The sequence below is a fragment of the Enhydra lutris genome, unplaced genomic scaffold, assembly GCF_002288905.1.
Source record: "Enhydra lutris kenyoni isolate GAN:26980312 unplaced genomic scaffold, ASM228890v2 scaffoldscaffold57, whole genome shotgun sequence".
In the NCBI taxonomy this organism is placed as follows: domain Eukaryota; kingdom Metazoa; phylum Chordata; class Mammalia; order Carnivora; family Mustelidae; genus Enhydra; species Enhydra lutris.
The window spans coordinates 7,005,303-7,022,644 of NW_019154141.1; the positions used below are offsets into that span (position 1 = coordinate 7,005,303).

Below are 17,342 nucleotides of genomic sequence, written 5' to 3' on the forward strand. Positions count from 1 at the left end.
CCCGCTTCCGCCTCCCTGCTCAGCAGGGAGTCTGCTTCTCCCTCTCTCTCTGCCCCTCCCCCTGTGAGTGCGTGCAGGCTCGCTCACTCTCTCTCTCTTAAGTGAACACAATCTTTAAAAAGAAAAGAAGAGGGGCGCCTGGGTGGCTCAGTGAGTTAAGCTTCTGCCTTCAGCTCAGGTCATGATCTCAGGGTCCTGGGATCGAGCTCCACATCGGGCTTTCTGCTCAGTGGAGAGCCTGCTTCCCCCTCTCTCTCTGCCTGCCTCTCTGCCTACTTTAGATCTCTGTCAAATAAATAAAATCTTAAAAAAAAAAAAAAAAGAAAGAAAGAAAAGAAGAAATGGTCTCTTTGCTGCTAAAGTTGATATACAATTTTTTAATTTTAATTTTTTTTAACTTTGCAACCACTTTCTACTTCTTGAAACTCCCTCTTCTATTGACTTCCCAAAAGTCATACTCTCTAGTTTTATTCTTACCTTTCTAGGAGTTCCTCCATCCTCCACCCAAGCACTGGCCACCTGCTAAAAGTCCACCCTGCCCTCTTCTTACTCTGTAGGTTCTCATCAGGTGAGGTCAACCTCCTAGATCTCTCAGCTCAGGGCTGTAAACCCAACCATCAAACAGACACCTTAGCTTATATGCTCTTCAAACTCAGTATAAGCAAAACACAGTCACGATCTGACGTCCCCTTCTGTCATCCCAAACTAGTCTTTCCATGTATTATATATCTTACGCAACAGCACTCTCATCAACCTAGGTGTTCAAGACAGAAACCATGTTATCCTTGACCTTGTGTCTGTCACCATCCTTCAATCCCCCATCATACATTCACCAAGCCCTCCTGCTGGTTCCTCTTCCTCCTAATTCCTCTGCATCTTAACATTCTGAACATGGATAACCATAACAAACTCCTAACATCACTTCTTGTTTCAAATCTATACTTCATACCACCACCAGAAGATCTTCGCAAAATTTAAGTCTGAAGATGAGCAGCTTCCTCTGGCTCTAAGGGTAAGGCTTAAACAGCTTTCTCTCACCACCCCACCCAACCCAACATGAGCCCTCCATTACAGCAATGATGACCAACTTGCAATTTCCCCCAAAATTCTATCCTCTTATTCTCATATCCTGTTCCTTCCAACAATTAAGATGTAAGAACCTTAACATACCTTTGTATTCTTCATCTGACAATTTTACCTGGTTTTTTTTGTTTTATTTTTGTTTATTTTGTCTTAAATTCAGCTTAAAGGGGCACCCTGGTGGCTCAGTCGGTTGAGGGTCAGACTCTTGGTTTTGGCTAAGGTCAAAAACTCATGGGTTATAAGACAAAGCCCCACATCGGGCTCCCTGCTCAGCAGGGAGGCTGCTTGAGATTCTCTCCCACTACCCATACCCCAACATGCGCACAGGAGAGCACTCTCTCACACTTCCTCTCTAAAGTAAATAAAATCTTTTTAAAAAAATTTTTCAGCTTAAACACCACCTTATTCCCAAAAGCCGACTTGATTCCCTCCTTGACTTGACTATCCTCCTTCTCCCCACTACTGTGGGGCAGATGCTCTCCTGTGGGACCTTCGTGCTTTCCTCTATTGAAGTACTTATTACACTGTATTACAACCCTATATTTATAGGTCTGTCTCCCTCACTGGGTAACTTATTCTAAGTTTATTTTAATTCCAGTTAGTTAACATACAGTGTTGTATTTGTTTCATAGATTACAAACTTTTGAGGAAGAAAGAAACATAGTGTGTTTGCCTTAGAATCAGCAGTGGCCAGTCTAGAACCTAACACTTTGAATACTCAAAAAAATTTGTTCATTGAATTACTTTTACATTTTCATAATAACCTCATTTTTTCCAGGCAACATATTTCTATTTTGACTACTTTATACTATTCCCCAACAAATTCTAGAAATTGTATAATATTTTCTCAACTAAGGCAATATGTTAAAATTTTTCTATTGCATCTGTTTTAGAATCTGCCATCCCAAAACACCTGATCACAATTTAGCAAGCATGAAAAATTCACCTCAGTCTTAAAGCAGTAACAGAATCCTCTTATGACATTTAGTTGTACCTTACAACAAAACTCCTAAGGTAGAGGCACTAGAAAATAAAAGTACTAAGAAACAGAGCTTTCTCCCAGAAGATACATCATATGTTCAAGATATAGACATAATAGAATTTCTGGTAGAAGTTACAGCTAGTAATATTTAATTTTCAAGAAGATTAACAGCCTAAAAATAAACTGTATTAGTAAGATATCTTAAGTATTTAAAACAGCATATATATTTTTAAGATTTAATAACTCAGAAATACCTAGAATACAAGATATATTGTACAATTAACAAAGATATTTCTTAATAAAAAGAAAAACCATCTTTCTATTACTGCTTGCCACATTTTGAAATCAACCTTAAAGCTTATATAATTCCTAACATTTTGGGAAACAGCAGAATAGCAGCCAAGCAAATTTGGACCAATTTAATATCAGCTAAAAGAAATATGGCTCTATCAATCTTAGCAACAGTTATATCTCTCAAGTATAACTTTAAAAGACTTTCAAAGCTATATACAGAATTTCACTTCACACAATTTCTGACTAAATGAATGATAACAAAAATCAACCAAGGTAATAAGCCAATACCTGGATTTACTGAGGCAGAGCAACAGAACTCAGGCAGACCCAACAGAGGCCTCGCCTCACCCATCTTAATGACGAAATGTACATCCACACACCAGGCCTGTCATGCCGGCTCTCAGCACCGAGAAGCCAGGGAAACCTGATTAGGCACACCGCTACACAGTTTAATGGACACAACAGCTTCAGCCAAGAGTCAATTTCTTTTGAAAATGTGCATCTAAGAATCAGATAGCTTTCACTTCAAGGTAGAATCATAATTGAATGCATATCAACATGTCGCTGAAGACAAGAGAAATACTTTTTTTTTTTTCTTAATCTTGAAAGAACTGAAGGGCATTTTCTAAAACTTAAATGAAATTCAGTATTGTCTTTACCACCCCCACACATCTCACACTAGAACTTAACATAAAAAGAAATCTTAATTTCCAGACCGCTTTAAAAAATCATCCCTTTCTTTAAAGTAAAAAAAATAAAAAGATAAACTTGATTACTACATCCAAACTCAAGCCAAAATATATTCTGTCTTTTTTTTTTTTAAAGATTTTATTTATTTATTTATTTGACAGGCAGAGATCACAAGTAGGCAGAGAGGCAGGCAGAGAGGAGGAAGCAGGCTCCCCACGGAGCAGAGAGCCCAAGGGAGGGCTCGATCCCATTACCCTGGGATCATGACCTGAGCTGAAGGCAGAGGCTTTAACCCACTGAGCCACCCAGGAGCCCCTATTCTGTCTAATCTTGAGAGGCTTCATTCAATCCCATATTCAAGGAAGGAATGCTAAGGGTAACCATGTAAAAATATAATCCAAACTTTACAATTAAGATGTAAAAACCTTGACATTACTTTCATGATGAGCAATATTCTGCTTCAATTGTCAAAGTTCTGAGGCACCTGGGTGGCTCAGTCAGTTTAAGTGTCTGCCTTTGGCTCAGGTCATGATCCCAGCATCCTGGGATCAGGCCTTACATTGGGGGGGGGGGGGTCTCTGATCAGCGGGGAGCCTGTTTCTCCCTCTCCCTTTGTCCCTCTTCCCCCACCCCAGCTCATGCTCTCTCTGTGTGTGTCAGATAAATAAATAAAATCTTTTTTTTAATTGTCAAAGTTCACAAATGACCAATACATTCTCTTGATCTTAGGAAATACCCTATTAATCATGGCTAACTCTCACTACATCTCAAAGAAGCATATTCCATTGCATACAGAATACATTACTACTGTCAATACACATCCGAGTCATTTAGAGGGACGACTCCGTTTACCCAAGCCACTGTCTTCTGGCTTTAAACTGAGTCTCAATCCACAGCAAAACATTCTTCACCACTCTAATGGTGACATGGGTTTGCTTTGATGACTCGTACTGATGAAACAGACAAGTAAAATGATCCAATCAGACGGCCCGAGGACCAAATCCAACCTTCAGCCTGTTCTGTATAGACCTTAACTAAGAACAGTTCTTACAAAAACAAGAAATAAAACAAGACAAAACAAAGAAGCTATGCAAGAAGGACTATACCAAGTCCATAGAGCCTTTAATATTTACTTGCTGGACCTTTACAGAAAAAGTTTGCTGAAATAGTTTAGTAGCTGCATAGAGAGTCCCTCAAATTCATTTCTTAAATACATCTTTCACGTTATTTGTGCTTAAAGAATTAACGATCAAATGGGAATTAAATTCAAGGCAACAATAAAATTAATATATTAAGTTCAAAGGGGAAAGAAGGAAAAAACAGAAAATACAATTTTTTAAGTATATATAAAACTTCATCAACAATTTTTCAAAATCCTTCAGTTTATAGCTATTTGTCCCTCGTCCATCTGCTTACAGACACCCTCTGTGAACTCCATCTAATAACTAAGACGATTTGCTTCTTGGTATGTGCACAAACTCTATGCTGTACTTCCCAAAATTTTACAAGCCTGTCAAATTCAGAAGTTTAATTTACCAGTCTTCACATCCAGGGGGTCTCCTCTCTGGGTGAGAGAACCACTGGAAATTTTCAAATTCTCTAACATAGTACTATCTACTTGTCACATTAGACATGTAGCAATAAATTCTCATTTCCATCTTTAATGAAAGATTTTATTTATTTATTTGACAGAGAGAGAGAGATCACAAGTAGGCAGAACAGCAGGCGGGGTCGGGGGGGCAGGCTCCCTGCTGAGCAGGGAGCCCAATGCGGGGTTCAATCCCAGGACCCTGAGACCATGACCTGAGCTGAAGGCAGAGGCTTAACCCACTGAGCCACCCAGGAGTCCCCTCATTTCCATCTTTAAGATCCTTCTAACTCTTGTGTAGTTAGCATAAATATAAAAAGTGATCCTATAGACTTATATTCAATTTGTAAACATCCCTATTTGAATCAGTAACTATTTTAAAGACCTAATTTTAAAGATTAAAAAAAAGAGAGAGAGAGAGAAAGCTCAGATGTTCCTTACTACTTCTTTTCATCTCTAAGGGCAATTTTATACCTGAATCACCAAGTACTGCAACTGATAGTATCCTAACCTTCTATTTCTTCGTTTGCTTTTTCTTAGTATAATAGTAACATGTGGTCATTATACAACATTTCAAAAATAGAGAAAACCACATTAGAACATAAAAAGGGGGGGCAACTGTGTGGCTCAGTGGGTTAAGCCTCTGCTTTCAGCTCAGGTCATGATCCCAGGGTCCTGGGATGGAGCCCTGCATCAGGCTCTCTGCTCAGCGGGGAGCCTGCTTCCTCCTCTCTCTCTGCCTGCCTCTCTGCCTACTTGTGATCTCTGTCAAATAAATAAATAAAATCTTAAAAAAAAAAAAAAAAGAACATAAAAAAGGGACCCTTGGGTGGCTCAGTCGGTTAAGCACCTGCCTTCAGGACAGATCTTGATCCTAGGATCCTGGGATCGGATCCCAAATTGGGGTCCCTGCTCAGCCTGCTTCTCCCTCTCTCTCTGCCCCTCCCCCGTGCTTGTCTCTCTCACGTGCATGTGTGCTCTCTGACAAATAAACAAAATCTTTAAAAAACAGACCAAAAAAAAAAAAAAAAAAAAAGAACATAGAAATTACTCATTTCATCAACCAGAACACATAATGCTTTAACTCTTTCTAATATTTTTATATACAAATATGTTCATGTATATGCATGTATATACACTCATACAAAATTAGAATTACAGTTGATGCTTTCATAACTAGCATATTTTCCCTTTATATCGTATCATCAGCATCTTTACCGTTTTGAAAATTCTTCAAGAACATAATTTCAATACAGTAGTCCCCCCAATATCTGCATGGGATATGATCCAAGACCCACCATGAATAGTGCCAAACCCTATTTATACTCTGTTTTTTCCTAACCATACATACCTATGATAAAGTTTAATACACTGGTACAAAAAGAGGTTAACAATAATAAAACAAGTATAACAATATACTGTAAAAAAAAAAAAAGCCATGTGAATGTGGGGTGTCTCTCTCTCTCAAAATATCTTACTGTACTGTACTCACACTTTCTGTGATCATGTGAGATGATGACATGCCTGGGTGATGAGATGAAGTAAGGTCAATGACAAAAGCCTAGTGACGTAGCATTAAGCTGTCACTGACCCTCTGATGACAGATCTCAAGAAGCAGCATATGCTTCTGGACCACAGCTGATCGCAGGCAACTGAAACCACGGAAAGGGAAACCATGGATGAGGGGGAACAACTGTAGTCACAGAACACTGGATTATATGGTGATATCATAATTTACTTATTTTCACTACTCTTTGAAAGACAATTACGTACAGGCATCTTTAACTTCACCTCCGATTCTTTCTTCGGGATGATTCCTCAGAAGTAGAAAGAATTACTACACCAAAAGGTTCAAACCTTTTAAAGACCTTTAATATAAACTGCCCAAAAAACATTCTCCAGAAATATACCAACTTGAGTCTACCACAGGTGTTCATTTCACGTTGCATGTATGCAGGTATTTTCAAACCCCTCTTATATGGGCTTTTTTTTTTTTTTGAAGATTTTACTTATTAATTTGAGAGAGCGAGCAAGCAGGGGGAGGGGAAGAGGGGGAGAGAGAACTCAAGCTGTCTCCACACTCAGCACAAAGCCCGACAAAGGACTCGACCCAACGACCCTGAGACCACAACCCGCCCAAACCAAGAGTAAACGCTCAACTGACTGAGCCACCTAGATGTCCCTTATATGGGCCCCCAAAAAGCCCTTACGAGGCACTCTTAGAGTGAACTTTCATCCACTTAGTTTCTTAATCAGAATCTGATGTCCACAATTTTGTAGGGTTCATTCTTGTATCTGTTCAAATTTCCTTTTTTTTTTTTTTTTTTTAAAGGGGGGGAGAGGAAAAAAGGCAAGGGGGGGGGGCCGTGCAGAGGGAGAGAAAAAATCTCCAGCAGACGCCATACCCAGCATAAAACCCAACAGGGGGCTCAAACTAATGACCGGAGATCATGACCTGAGCTGAAATCAAGAGTCCTACGCTTAAGCCACTAAGCCACCCAGATATCCCAAATTTCCATTTTTAAAAAATTATTTTTAAGGTAATAATCCATAAGCTTATTGATCTTTAGTTATAAGTTCTGAGGTAACATATATGGAATAATTTTTAAACCTGAACAAACAATATTTATTTGTTACATTTAAACAAGTGTAAGTTAACACATAATGTTTTCTGAATTTCTAATATGGTACTCCAGAATAGTCTCTTAAGATTCTGGTAAGCTTTTAAACTCCATTTTATCCCAATATTCACAATTTTTTAATCAATGTTTTCTTTACTGAGGAAAAGGAACCTATGACCATGTAAATAACATATATGCTATTAATAATGTGAATATACATGATACAAGCCACTGTCCTTGTTATTTTTTTTTTCAAGGTTTATTGAGCGATAGCAAAGTGATAGTACAAAGTTCCTGAGGAGGGAGGGGACCCGAGAAGGTTGCCTGGTCCTCGTTATTTAGTATGACTATTTCATTAGAACTGTACATGGACACTGTTAATAAAAGTCTTGTAAGAGACCATCAGTGGCCATAATTTGAAGTCTTAAGAGTAATGAAAAATATATTCTATATAACATTGTAAATTTTACAAGTATTTAATTTCAAATTAGATATGTTCCAAAAGCTAGATCTATAAATAGAGTAACACAGGTATTTTTTTTACTTTTCTTTCTCTGAATATATTCCTTAATGAGTGTTCAGTATCTATTAATAATATTAATGATAAGGTACCAAAATAAGACATCTTGGGAAAAAAATAGATTGGTTAGGCTATACCTAAAGAGAAAACTACTTATAAAAAATACATTTATGTCTTGGGGCGCCTGGGTGGCTCCATGGGTTAAGCCTCTGCCTTCGGCTCTGTCATGATCTCGGGGTCCTGGGATCAAGCCCCACATCGGGCTCTCTGCTCAGTGGGGAGCCTGCTTCCTCCTCCCCCTCTGCCTGCCTCTCTGCCTACTTGTGATCTCTGTCAAATAATAAAAATAAATTTAAAAATATATATATTTATGTCTCATAACTATGGTTCAGTATTTAAGGCTTACTTCCATTTTATTGAAAAAGTGGAATGCTACTACCAAATGACTTCATTAATATATCTTCCTTCACTCAAACTTTCATTTTTTTAATCTTTTAAAATTTATTTTATTTATTTATGAGAGAGCGAGCACGCATCCAAGAGCAGGAGGTGGGGAGTGCAGAGGGAGAGCATCTCAAGCCAACTCTACACTGAGTGCAGAGCCCAATGCAAGGCTTGCTCTCACAGCTCCAAGACCATGCCGAGAGCCAAAATCAAGAGTCAGATGCTTAACCAAGTGAGCCACGCAGGTGCCCCAAAATTTCACTGCTAAGATTACTTCTTCTATAATGACTCAAATAAGCTTTTGGTTTTTTTGTTGTTCTGTTTTAAGATTTTACTTATTCATTTGAGAGAGAGCGAGCAAGTGAGCATGGAAGAGTGCATAAGCCAGAGGGAGAGGGAGAAGCAGGCTCCCCACTGAGCGGAGAGCCTGACATAGGGCTCAATCCCAGGACTCCGGGATCATGACCTAAGTCGAAGACAGCCGCTTAACCGACTGAGCCACCCAGGTGTCCCTCAAATAAGCTCTTGGATTTACCCTCGGTCTCCACCTGTGGCATATGGATAAAATGTAAAGTATGTTAAAGCATTTATAAGTGTCTCAAAAGGTATTTTACTATTAACAAATAGTTTTCCTGAAGATTTAATTCATTTCGTTTTTTTTTTTTTTTTTTAAGATTTTATTTATTTATTTGACAGAGAGAGATCACAAGTAGGCAGAGTGGCAGGCAGAGGCGGAGAGAGAAGCAGGCTCCCTGCCGAGCAAGGAGCCGGACGCGGGACTCGATCCCAACATCCTGGGATCATGACCCAAGCCGAAGGCAGCGGCCTAACCGACTGAGCCACCCAGGCGTCCTTCGTTTTGTTTTTTTTTTTATATTTTATTTATGTACTTGAGAGGGAGAGAAAGAGAGTAAGAGTGAGCACACAAGCAGGAAGAGGGGCAGAGAGAGAGAGAGAAGCAGATTCCCCAATGAGCTCCTAAGTAGCCTGATGCGGAACTCGATCCCAAGACCTCGGGATTATTACCCGAGCCCAAGGCAGAAGCCCAACGTACTGAGCCGCCCAGGTGTCCCCAATCATTTCATTTGTAAAATTACATTCCAAAATATTTAGTCTCTTTCGGTTTTTGTACATTTATTCAACAAATATTTACCGAGCACACACTCTGACTACCATTAACAGAAAGCTCCTGTGCAGCAGGGACCGTATGTTTGCATCCCAGCACATGGCAGTCTTGCAGAAATGAACTATATACTGTGCACCAGGGAGGCCGAGACGAACAGGACACAGCACTAAACAACAGCTATTGAATAACAACCGTTACTACCTCTCCTCACTTAGGCACATCTCCATTTTAAAAATAAAAAATACCATCGAATGGGGAGGGGTTTCTTTTGAAACAAAGTGCTTCTAAAGTAACTTACTTGCTGACTTCTTTATACTGGGCTATCTCCTCAATATAAAGAAGGTCATGCAGCCGTGACTGATAGTTGGTCTTGGTCAACGATTTGTCTAAAACGGACTGGGTAAACAGCTGGTCAGCAGAGAGAGGAATTTGGTATCTGATAAGAAGGCTCTTCTCCAAATCAGTAGTTTCATTGGGTTCGAAATCTATAATAGTCTTAGAAGAAGAATCCCAACGCTTAGCTGTGGTTACTAGCTCTTGTTTTGCATGCATCAGGTATTCAAGATCTAAACGGAAACAAAAAACACATTTATAAAGGAACACAACATTAAAATTCCCAAATAATACATTACACGTTTTGGTAGGAGCATTTTATATGCTAGAGCTCATAATTCTTAAAAACAGAACAATACAAAAACTCATTTGACAGAGAATCTTCCCCGTATCAGAAATCTTTTGTCTAGCTTAACAAAATAACATAAATAGGAACCCATGTAAAATAAATAAATAAATAAATAAATAAAAGAAAAAAACCACCTTTTTTCTTTAACATTAGGATAGAATGTAACAAAAAAGTCATTAACATATTGAAAATACAGATTAACATTTAGAAATTCACTGACAGTCAACAGTAATCTGAACTGCAGGATAAATTCCTCCTGAGATAAAATCTATCAGGTGACAAATCACTTTTCCCTTCCTACTACCAATACCTGCCCATGACAGCAAGACAAGATCAGAAACTGTGTCTTTTCTTGTGTAGTAAAGCACAGTGAAACTCTCTGAAAGTCAACTTACGACAAACAAATATCTTTTAGGAAATATTCATGTAAAAGTACTGCTAATTCCTCATTAAAAGATGAGACGATGTACCATTCAAATGCCATTTCAGAAAAATTCAGTTTAGCCTCAGTGACATTATACCGTTAAGTAGGACACAATGTCAAAATGAAGGACTGTTCAAGTTCTGACATCTCTGGGAAAAAAAACCGTAGCACAGTACCAGCACAGGGTGAAATTTATCGTAACATAGATTCTGAGCACTGGGCAGGCACGCTCTGACTGCAGTGCGTATGACATTTTCTACTTGGTGGAACATACATATCCCTGTAAATATGAAACGTAACTAAAAGGGGAAAAAAAAAAGTTGCCTGACTGACTCATTAGGCTGAGATCCAGTTTTAATGTAACATAATTGAAAAGATGGCTTCACAAATGAGGTTAAAACCGGGGAAGATATAATAAGAAATTTAAAGAAACATCAGCTGGTCTTCAAAACACAAAAATGTTACCCTGTACTATCTTTGCAATGAGAGAACAAGGCATAATTGCCATGTACAGCTTAGTGAGAGATTTTCCTATATTAAAATGTTATATATAAACTACAAACATATTAAGCATAATCATCCAAAAGGCATTTCTCAATACTAGAAGACAGTTTATCCTAATATCTTAGTAAAGATTCAAATGTAAAGGACCTAATTTCTTGCCTTTGCTCCTTGAAAAGGTATTTCTAGATGCCAATTTTAAATATTTCTCAAAGGATAAAATAAATACAACTATAATCATCAAGTTTTAGGATGGCCTGCATTCTTACAATACACTGGATGAGATGAGGATGGTGTTTTTGCAATAGCTTCAAAAGTAGAAGTTTCATAAAGTAAACTAACCATATTTTCTTCCTAAATCATCCAAAATGTGGGCCCTGCCCTTTCGTTCGTTAAATCATAGGTACAAAAAATATTTAAGCTACACAAATGCCAACATTTCTAAAAGAGATTATACTATCACTAAAAATCAGATGATAATCATTGTCCAAAAACAAGGATGCACATAAAAATTTATTTTCCTTAATTCAAAAGTCAAGAGAAACAGCAATGGTACAGTATGACAAACCAAAAAACCAGCTCTTTAAAAATAAAAACTAAACTCCATATACTCTCAAAGAATCACTGTAATAGGTAATAAAAGGACGTCCACTATTTGGAGATAGGGCAATTGTATTTCATAATTTTATTTTAAATAAGAAATTGAATCAGACCATGCCTTGATCAACATTATGTTCATTCATATTCTTTAAAAAGCCACTAATTATTTCTAACCGATTTTTAATTTTAAGTAACTGGGATAATAAGAAACCGAAAATAATTGAGCTTTCCTTTTAAAAACATTTTTGTGTCACCTATTTATTATGCAAAGCAAATTACACAGACAGTCATTCTACTCTGGACTACAAGTACTCAGTCTTTCAGGGAAAAGTGGCATAAGAAACAGTGTTTGTTTTTCTCATCTTACCTAGACAGTGCCATGATTTCCGCCCTGTTTTTATGAAATTATTAAAATTCGTGTCTCCAGCAGGTAGCACAATTTCAAAACAATTCCCAAACAATGTTAAATTTATTTTTAAGTGACTATAAATATACCACAGGAGAGGGGAGGGTTCAAGGAACAGAAAGAAGAACCCTGAAAAACATCCATGTGTGCCAACATCAAAAAGTCCACAAATTACTGATCTCAGTCATTAACTCAGACATCAAAAATGAACTGCGGCCAGCAACTACTAAGGACATATTTTGCCAAAGCTCTTTCCCTACTTCATCTGAACTGAGACAAGCTTTTCTGCCTCCAATCCTCTGACTTTTAAGAAGCAATTTATTAGGCCTTTTCAAACACCCACCTAAGTTCCAGTCCTTAAAAGCTGTTAGGTCTTAAGAGTCCCTGTTCAAAGACTTTTTTCTTAAAGATTTATTTATTTTAGAGAGAAAAAAAGGGACAGAAAGAAAGGGAAAGGGAGAAGAGGGAGAGAGAGAGAGCAGAGGGAGGGGGGGAGAGAGAGAGAGAGAGAGAGAGAGAGAGAGAGAATCTCAAGCAGACTCCCCACTGGGCACAGAGCGTGATGCAGGGCTCGATCCCACCACCCCGAGAGATCATGATCTGAGCCGAAATCAAGAGCTGGATGCTTAACTGATTGAGCCACCCAGGCACCCCTTAAAAGCCCCTTTGCAACTAGAGGAGGGAGAGGAGGTTCCCCATGGGTAACATTACAACCGGTACAACCGGGCCTCGCCGCAGCCACACCTCCAGCACGCGGCAGCAACTGCCAACGTCTGAACCACGCATGTGTGCTACCGGGGGCCGCTGGGCCAGTCCATCCCTAGAAAGTACTTTTCTTCAACCTAGATGAGGCTAACATGAAAAACACTCTGCCAAGAAGACAAGTGGACAGGCTAAGAAGGATCAATACTCAGAAAACCATGTATAGAGAGCTTAACCTGACTTACCAACCAACTCCTCCAGTAATAAATCCCAAAGCAAATCTGACAGAATTATAAACCTGTAGGACCTGTTACCCTGAGATGTGGTAGGCAGAAGCTATAAACATACTTTAAGAGAAATTCAGAAGAAAAAGTTAAAGATAATTAGAATATACCTAATTTTTTGAAGATAACATAAGGGAAGAGTTGCTACTTCCACAAACAGAATTCAAGCTTGGAATGCCTAAGCGGACACGAGACATGCTTCCCAACTTCCCTGGTCCTGCTGACTGAGAACAGCAGTGCCCTCCTCATTCAGCCACATAGTTACTATTCTAACAAAGCATCCAAAGGCTTGGTTTAGTTTTCTCTTGAAGAATATAATATAGCAGACTTGAAAACTATCCTTAACAGAACCTGGAGAGTAGACAAGAAAAAGTCAGGAGAAAAAAAAAAAATCCAATGTCCTACGCACCTAGCACAAGGGTGGACGTAGAAACAGCGTGCGATAAATAAATGCATGTAAATACAGAATATATTCAGAATAGCTCTACTTAATTAGGAATTAAAGAGAATGAGATCAAATGATTCTCAATTCTGAAATCGGAAGTAAGCACTCTTCCTTAGGAAACATTTTGGTCATGCCTTTACAAGTCTTAACTGCCCAAAGTAACAAAATTACAAATCTGAAAGTAATCCCAAACCATAGGTTCAGCTATCCATTTCAGTAACATTCCTTTCCCAAAAATTGCTACACAGAAACAAGATTAGCATCTCTTAGCTTACCCATATTGTCTGTCCCTATCTTCCATCTCTTAAATCAAAGAAAAAGTTAAAACAGCAAAATAACAGCACAGGAGTACCTCATTACTTTTTACATGCTTCTACTCAATATTTATCTTCTATTGACAAGTACAGTTTTTTTAAAATCTATTTTTCTATGACTTTTCATACTATCAGCATCTATATCGATATTGACAGAGATACATCTATATATAACCTGCCCTTAATTTACCACCAACTTTGGCATTTGGAGACAATTTTTAAGTCATACTAAATTTTAATGTAAATATTAACATTCACTGCTAGACTCAAAGGAGAGAAATGTGTACTACCAAGTTTTCAAATTTAAACATAAGAATTAATTTTCAACATGTAATTTCCACATATTCAAAGCAGAATTCCAAATCAATTTTGCCAAGCAAAAATTTTCCATTACTCAAAGTCATAGGATAAAGTGTATAATGCAGTTCGTTTTCTAAGCAAGGGGACAACTCACTAACTTCTTTCTTTTGTAAATGGTCTCCTGTCACGTATTTCTGAGAGGCATGTCTTTAATCCACAATAATTCTTTAGTGCATACAGTTTCTCTTGCTGAACCTAAGCCTAACCTGAACCTTTCCCCAACAAGGAAAAAGCACTGGGGAAAACTGGAAAAAACTGGAAAAAGCACTGGAAAAAAGCAAAGTTAAAGTCATACCTATTACCTGAGCAGTTCGCAGAACTGTCATTTACAACTAAAACATGGCCTACTAACAGAAAAGGTTTGGATGCTTTAGATATTATGAAAACAGGGGTGCCTGGCTGGCTCCGTCAGTAGAGCCTATGACTCTTAATCTCAGGACTGTGAGTTCAAGCCCCACAGTAGGTGTGGAACCTACCTAAAATAAAAAATAAAGAAATAGGTATCATGAAAATTATACTTTAAAAAATGGGACGCTTGGGTGGCTCAGTCGGTTAAGCATCCAACTGTTGGGTTTTGGTTCAAGTCCTGATCTCAAGGTTGTGAGATCGAGCCCCCAGTGGGCTCCACACTCAGCAGGGAATCTGCTTGAGATTCTCTCTCCCTTTCCCTTTGCACCCCCCACTCAAACCTGTGCTCTAGATCTCACTCCCTCTCTAAAATAAAAAATAAATTAAAATAAAAAGAGTAGGGAAAACACCAAAAAACTAAAAATTACCACAACAGGTCAGCTAATGTCAGTAATGACCAGAAACATCAGCCCAAACGTCGCCTAGCTTGCCTAAACCTAAATTTAAGTTTTAATGTCTATAATGTTCAAAATCTCCTATCAGAAAATACATTTTGTACATTCTATAGAATTGTCTTCTTGTAATAATTATTTTTCCTGGCCTTGAAGTACAAATTTCACTATGTGAAACTATTTTATTTCCGAATTAGTTCAAGAAAATGTTTAATTTTTTTCAATTATTTTCTATGATGTAACTACTTAGAAGCAAAACCTTGTTTGAAGAAATAAGCAAAGATAACAAACTGCAAAGTAGTCACTAAAAGGATATAAAGAACTATCACAAAAAGGGGTAAGGCATCATATTAGTTCCAAATGGGAGGATATCCTTGACTGTATTAACTCCTTCTACCATATCTGTATAAAATATAAAATCATTAGGTTTTCTTTTTTTAAATATTTTGCTTATTTATTTGAGAGAGAAAAAGAGAGCAGAGAGCACAAGCAGGGAGGTGGGAAGAGGGGCAGAGGGAGGGGCAGAGTAAACTCCCCGCTGAGCAAGGAGCCTGATGCAGGACTCCATCCCGGGTCGCCGAGATCATGACCCAAGCTGAAGTCAGAAACTTAACCCACTGAACCACCCAAGTGCCTCAAATTCATTAAATTTTCAAACTGATATATTAGAAACCAAAGAAATGAAACTCCCACACTCAAAACGTGGGTCATCATGGACAACTTCTCTTCCACAAACTTCTCTTGTATTCTCTTGCCAAGATCCACAGGTGCCATGGTTTAAAGGGCTCAGGTCGGTCTTCAGGCTTCTCAGCCCCTCCTCTGCATGCACCCTAGCCCCAGGCCTCCCTTTGCTAAAAGAATTCTCCTTCTCTCTTCCTACTTTTTTCATTCTACTTACAAGCAAGGAATTATCCTAATCATGGCTCATGATAAAATCAACAGCTACCATTTACTGAATACCTATTGTGTATCAGATACTGTACAAAGTTTATTTTCCGTCTCACGGCGATCCTCTAAGATAGAATGTTCTAGGCCCACTTAATAGAGGTTTCCACATGAAGCTCAGGAATGTCAAGCACCCTGCCCAGGGTCACAAAAGTAATGAAAAAATCAAGATTCAGATCCTATTCTATTTGACTCTGAAGTCTGTTCACTGCTCTTTTTCTCAAACTAGAAAACTACCACATACCTGAGGCAAAAGTAGTCAAAGTACCCTGAATCTCTCCAGCCCATGAGGATGCCCTGAAATCCTCCTCATCATCACCCCCTTCCCTCATCTGCCTTAATAGTATCATTTTCTCTTACTTTTTAATGCAATCATGTAACATATTATTTACTACATAGGCTTTCATTAACAAGATACAGGCTCTTGACAACACAAACTTCTTTCTATAGGAAAATGAATCATGAGCTACAAAACACCAATCTAAAAGCCAACTTTTCTAATACAACGCACATGGAAGCCAAGAACGTCCTGAGAGTTACACTGGAAAGCGGGAAATGAGTGTTAGTCTCTCTTCATGATTTTAAAAGGGTGCTTTCTAATAGTTCTCAAGTTCTAGTCTCTAAAAGCAATGCCCTAGCACAGGGTAGGCAAACCACAGCATGCAAGGTAACTCCAGCCTGCTGTCATTTTTGAAAATAAAGTTTTACTGGAGCACAGTCATGCCCATTGCTTCCATATCATCTACAGGTGCAGAGCGGAGTAGTTGCGACAGACACCATCTGCCTGGAAACATCTAAAAGACTATCTGACTTTCTGCAGAAAAAAATTGCCAAAGAGCTCCTATACTAACAAACATAAGTTAAATATTCTTAGTTTGTCAACTGTTTGGCTACAGGAATTAACATACTGATTCCAAAGGGTACTGAGAGGATGAAAAAACACAATACAACAGAATAAAAACAGGTATAAGGGATCAAAATAAGTAAGAAATAAGGTTTGAGTGAGGTTGAAATAAGTCTGGGTAATATTAGCACACACACTAGAAGGTAATGCCTAATTGTTCAATCTGGGCCCAAATGTTGCTTTAACCTTACCAGCAGCTGAAGGAAAGGAGACAGAACTAGTTCCACCTGCTCATTGTGTCCAAAAAATAAAATCCTAGCATTTGCTCATGAACAAAACTTCTAGGTTCTCATAAATGGGACATAGTGGTACATAGCAAAAAACACCCTCCACAATACGGTTATGGTCAACGTAATACAAAGTATCACATGAAGTGTTTGTTAAATAAATATTTAGTATTCATTAAAAAAAAAAAAAAAAAGCACCTATAATCTAACCAAAAGCCAAAGAAATGCAGGGAAATGTGCCCTTTCCCTTGTCGCGTTGGAGCTTGGCATAAAACTTAGGAATAGGCAGTAATGTAACTACGTACAAAGTAATTATCATCTTCTGTAGGTGTTTACATGTTGAAAGCAGGGACATCTTCCCAGGAACACAGAGCAGATCCTACTAAAGGCACCATGGCCT

General features: G+C 38.3%; 1 protein-coding gene across 5 annotated transcripts in view; it reads right to left on the minus strand.

The window, feature by feature from the left end:
• The window catches only part of LOC111158095 (helicase with zinc finger), a 172,878-nt gene that overhangs the window by 97,506 nt on the left and 58,030 nt on the right, over positions 1-17,342 (minus strand). For all 5 annotated transcript variants that reach the window (XM_022519932.1, XM_022519934.1, XM_022519935.1 and 2 more), the window contains one exon: positions 9,647-9,914. In XM_022519932.1, coding sequence (XP_022375640.1) covers positions 9,647-9,914 — 268 coding nt within the window. The remainder of the gene's footprint in view (positions 1-9,646; positions 9,915-17,342) is intronic.